The sequence below is a fragment of the Onychomys torridus genome, chromosome 1 (genome assembly GCF_903995425.1).
Source record: "Onychomys torridus chromosome 1, mOncTor1.1, whole genome shotgun sequence".
NCBI lineage: Eukaryota > Metazoa > Chordata > Mammalia > Rodentia > Cricetidae > Onychomys > Onychomys torridus.
The window spans coordinates 5,722,592-5,728,433 of NC_050443.1; the positions used below are offsets into that span (position 1 = coordinate 5,722,592).

The 5,842-nt window shown below is 35.9% G+C and overlaps 1 protein-coding gene and 1 pseudogene across 1 annotated transcript; one reads left to right on the forward strand and one right to left on the reverse strand.

Annotated features, from left to right (window-relative positions):
- Window positions 1-212: 212 nt before the first annotated feature.
- LOC118597329 lies at window positions 213-1,109 on the reverse strand (annotated as a pseudogene).
- A 701-nt stretch (window positions 1,110-1,810) lies between these two features.
- Window positions 1,811-2,005, forward strand: LOC118581613 (zinc finger protein 431-like). Its single transcript, XM_036183947.1, has one exon. The coding sequence runs from the start codon at window positions 1,811-1,813 to the stop codon at window positions 2,003-2,005; it is 195 nt and encodes a 64-aa protein (XP_036039840.1).
- The last annotated feature ends 3,837 nt before the right edge of the window (window positions 2,006-5,842 follow it).

Genomic DNA, 5,842 nt, shown 5'->3' on the forward strand with positions numbered 1-5,842 from the left:
GATATCATCCTCTATACAAGAAGATATGTTCAGGAGGACGGCTAATACAAGTCGATAAAACTCTGTGACTCATCATTTTTGTTAAGAGTTAAAAGACAAGGTATTACCTCCTTAACTTCCTGTATTGACTTTCTGAGGGTGATGTGTAAGTAAACCTGTATACCACGCAAAACATATCACTTACACACTTAAAATAAGAACAGGTGGTATTTTCATGATCCAAAACAAGTGAGTCTAGGCACCATGAAGTAATGATTCATTAAAACAAAGGGTCCAAAACAAGGAAAACATAGAGATGTTAGGAAACTGTTCACCAGCCACCAATTGTACTTATGCAAAAGAGCAATGCAGCCTTGTAAAATGGAGCAGAGAGTATAAAAGGCTAGAAATGTAGACACCAGGGTCAGGATGCTCTTGGTAGCTCTGGACTCAAAGCCAATTCTGCTGGAACCACAAATGCTATGGAAGTGCTGGACCCTCTGTTTGTTTCTGAACAGAATGACATCATGTATCCACTAGACCAGGCCATGAGAAAAGAAAACAAGATTCCAGGGCATGCCACCAGTGCTGAAGAGAGGGAGTCACTGATTTCATCCCGCCCAGCAGTTGAACAACATTCAAAGTCCCATTTTCTTGTCACATTTTTACTATTCCTTTTGATAAATTAGTACACAGGGAAATGACATTATTAACATGTACAAGACCCAGAGGAGGGCTATGCAGCATTCAATGTATTTTGCAGATATTACTTTTTGATCCTTACATCAGAATTCCTTCTGACTGATGGTGATGGCCTGGAAGATACTCAAGAGGCAGGTAGTGCCAATGGACACATTCTGGCCAACCCTTTGAATATATAAAGTTAATCTGCATCCAAAATAATTTAGAAACTGCTTCAACCAAAAAGCTGCCATTGTGAGTTGCACTCCTCTAGAGAGAATGATCAAGGTATTGGCTGCCATTAGGTGCATGTAAATCAAATCTGTAGGCTTTAATTTGCTTTCTCCATAGTGAACTAGATAGTAGTAAAGAAGAGAGAAACGTCCTAGAATTCCAGCTATAGTTTTTGACAATAAAATGATTTTGATGGTGAGATTCCAGAAGTCCATTTAGTGATTGGGTATTATTTTATGTAAATAATGACCAAAGCCATTTCCCTGGTCAAATGAATGAAAAGCAGTAGTAATCCAAATAGCTATAGAAATGACTAAATCAACATGTCCTTTAGAGCTCTAACATACAATCTCAGCCTGGACTACATATCAAGAATTTATCAAAGTTAATGACAGGGGCGATTATTCCTTACCATGCATACAATTGTAAGATATCTAAAGGCCTCAGTACACACATGTGGCTGAAGGATATGCCTTTGTAATGATGGAACACGCTGTATTATGGGCTACAATATTTGGCTGCAAGAAGCAATGCAATGTGAGAGCCAATACTATAAAGTAATAATGTAAGAGAATAAAAATATACTAATATTTTCTAGAATTGGTATAAAAGAAGATAATTTCAATAGCTTTAAAAAAACTCAAATACATCAATTCTTCATATGTATCTCTTATAAAATTAAAAGATGAGTTTTAATGAAAAGTTTATAATGTCATTCAGAACATATCTAGAGTAATATATACATAAGAAAATTTATTAAGAGCATAAAATATATTCAGATGATGGGGTGACAGCTTTTATCTTATGAAATAAGGCTCAGCAGCTCCAGAGAGAAGGAGACTCTTGTGTTCCATGTGCTGTGCTGTGACCTGCTCCCGGGAGCTGCAAGGATAGCAGGGTGAGTTTGGAATCTGCCATGGATACAGTGACCTTTAAGGATGTGTATGCAAACTTCACCCATGGAGAGTGGGCTTTGCTGAATCCTTTCCAGAATAGTCTCTACGAAGATATTATGCTGGAAACCCACAGGAACCTCACTGCTATAGGCTACAAATGGGAAGACCAGAATATTGATGAACATTATCAAAGTTCTACAAGACATGGAAGATAATTTACATATGCGAGATGATGCATATGCATCTCTGAAGAAATTTCAGTGTGCCCTGAAGCTTTAAAGACAGACAATACTGTAAGCACAGCTTTAAGATGACTATAAATTCTAACAAACCAATGCATCTCAATGTCAGGTCTCTCATCTTTACCTCTGGCTACAAACCATTTGAACATAAGCAATATTGAAAGAAACAATGTACCTCACTCTGTCCTACAACAGTTAGAAGATATGTTGGAGTGCCACTATGAGTAGACTTGGTGAATGTGATACAAGTTTACAATTAATTGGTTTTCCAACTACAGTGGGAATACATCAACAAACTCACACTGGAAAAAAATCCTTATGATTACAAGGAATGTGGGAATTCTTCCGTCTGTACTGGTTCAATTTGCAAATGTAGTGTGACTCACAGTATAGAAAAATGTTATGCATGCAATCAGTGTAGTAAAACTCTGAGTTCTTCCAGTTGTGTTCCAAGATGTTATAAATCTCATATGGAAAGAGGAAGTGATAAATATGAACCATCTACTAAAGACTTGAACCATCTTTGGTATCTTAAGACACACAAAAGAACCCATAATGAAGAGGATCTTTATAAATAAAATCAACATGATAAAGACATTAGATCTGATTCCTCTGTACAATTACACCAAAAAACTTATTTGGAAATAGAATCCTATAAATATAATCAATGTGCAAAATTCTTTATACATTACAGTTGCTTTCAAGTACATAGAATTCATACTAATGAGCAACCATGTGAATGCAATCAATGTGGTAAAGCCTTGACAGTTGCTGTAATCCTAAAATACCTGAAAGAATCTTTACTGGAGAAAAACCCTATGTATGTAATCCATGTAGTAAAACTTTTGTAAGTTGCCATAATCTTAAAATACATGAAAGAATTCATACTGGAGAGAAATCCTATGTATGTAATCAATGTGGTAAAGCCTTTGTATATTCAACTAGTCTTTGAAATCATGAAAAAAATTCATACTGGGGAGAAACCCTATGTATGTAATCAATAAGGTAAAGCCTTTGTTGCAGTAATCTTCAAATACATGAAAGTACTTATACAGATGTGGAACCCTACAAATGTAATCAATGTGGTAAAGCCTTTGTACATATCATTTATCTTAAAAGGCATGAAAAAAGTCATACTGGAGACAAGCTATTTGAATGTAATCAATGTGGGAAAGGCTTTGCACAATTTAGTCATCTTCAAAAACATTTCAAAATTCATAGTGGAGAGAAACCCTATAAATGCAGTCAATGTGGTAAAGCCTTTGTAAGTCACAATAATCTTCAAACACATGAAGGAAATTCATACTGGAGAGAAACCCTACGTATGTAATCAATGTGGTGAAGCCTTTGCACATGTTATGTATCTTCAAAGGCATGAACGGAGTCATACTGGAGACAAACTATGAATGTATTCAATGTGACTTGCCTTTGAAAGTCACAAAAGCCTTCAAAAACATGAAAGGTGTCATTCTGGAGAAAAACTCTGAATGTAATTGATGCAGTAAAACTTTGCAGGTCAGTGTAATCTTTGCACGTCAAAGAAGTAATAGTGAAAAGAAATCCTACTAATATCAATGTGATAATGCCTCTTTATTTTACAGTCTTTTTCAGAGGCACAACAGGATTACTCTTGGAGAGAAACATCATGAATCTAGTAAATTCAGTAAAGCTTCACACACCACACACTTTGTTTTCATTGAGCTGCCTCACTGGTACTCAAGGAAGATTAGTAGAAGTATTGTATCAGTCACATATCATATTTCCTATGTGTGTGATTATCAGAAGAATTAAAAACATCAACAAAGAACATGTTTGTGATACTGTTCTGGTAAACTTTTCAGTGATCTCACCTGCCAGTGATCATCAGTGTTGACAAAAATTGGAACTTGTTTGTTGCAATATAAATCTCAAACTGTAATTCCATATGCAGACACGAGCTGCCATTCCTCCAACATTCTTAAAGCAAACTCAATTTCTTGTATGTCTGAGAACTGTACATTTTCAGTAAGGAAACAAAAGTCATACAGATACATCTCATGGGAATGTCACAAGAGAAATATCACTTAGAACCCAACAGATGAAGCACAAATCAATACTGTGATATGTAGAATTCTATCCTGTGTTTCTATTGATTAATTGATCAAGAACTGTAACTGGGGTAATGTGGGTGGTCTGCAGGTTGAAGTATCCAAGACTATTATTGAATTATAACCACCAATTTTCTTTGGAGCGATCAGGAATACAGGGAACATTCCTAAACATAATAAAGGCAATCTAAAGCAAGCCAACAGCCAACATCAAATTAAATGGAGAGAAACTCAAAGCAATACCACTAAAATCAGGAACAAGGCAAGGCTCTCCCCTCTCCCCATATTTATTCAATATATTACTTGAGGTTCTAGCTAGAGCAATAAGACAACATAAGGAGATTAAGGGGTTACAAATTGGAAAGGAAGAAGTCAAGCTTTCCGTATTTGCAGAAGACATGATAGTATACATGAGTGACCCCAAAAATTCAACCAAGGAACTGAGACAGCTTATAAACACCTTCAGCAACATAGCAGGATACACGGTCAACTCAAAAAAATCAGTAGCCCTCCTATATACAATAGACAATCAGACTGAGAAGGAAACCAGAGAAGCATCACCCTTTAAAATAGCCACAAATTATATAAAATACCTTGGGGTTACTTTAACTAAGCATGTGAAGGATCTATATGACAAAAACTTTAAGTCCCTGAAAAAAGAAATTGAAGATGTCAGAAAATGGAAAGATCTCCCATGCTCATGGATAGGCAGGATTAACATAGTAAAAGTGGCAATCTTACCAAAAGCAATCTACAGATTCAATGCAATCCCCATCAAATTACCAACACAATTCTTCACAGACCTGGAGAGAATAAATACTCAACTTCATATGGGAAAATAAAGAACCCAGGACAGCCAAAAGAATCTTGTACAATAAAACAACCTCTAGTGTTATCACATCCCCAACCTCAAGCTCTACTATACAGCTAGCGTAGTAAAAACAGCTTGGTACTGGCATAAAAACCGACATGTGGACCAATGGAATTGAATTGCAGACCCTGACATTAACCTGCACACCTATGAACATATAATTTTTGACAAAGAAGCAAAAAATTTACAGTGTAAAAAAGAAAGCATCTTCAACAAATGGTGTGGGCATAATTGGATGTCAACATGTAAAAGGCTGCAAATAGATCCATATCTGTGACCATGCACAAAACATAGGTGAAACAGATTCTTTAACTTTTGTAACATGTGTTTTTGGTTTTGAAAATTAACTATAGTTACATTATTTCCCCTTTCTCTTTCTTCCCAAGAGCCCTTCCTGTATACACCCTCTCTTTCTATAACTGTATAAACACACACACACACACACACACACACAAATGCTTGTATACTCATCCACACTATAACACGTACAATATATATAGCTTCAAACTAATTTGTCCATACAATGTTACTTGTATGTATAACTTTTCATGGCTGATGAATTGGTGTTGCCTGATCAATTGATAGTCTCTTCCCTAGAGAATATTATTTCTTCTCTTCTCAGTATTTTTTGATTGTATGAAGTTGTCTGTCTATGGTTGGGGCCTCAAGATATTCACCGATTCCATGTTTGCATGACTATTAATATCACCTTTGTTTAGGTCTTATTTTTGAAGCCACATTGATGAGACTTCATGGATGAAGCTTCTCTGGCATTTCTAGATGTACTATAACAGAAATCTTCCTGTTCCTCTGGCTCTTATAATCTTCTCAACCTTTCTTGCACTATGATCC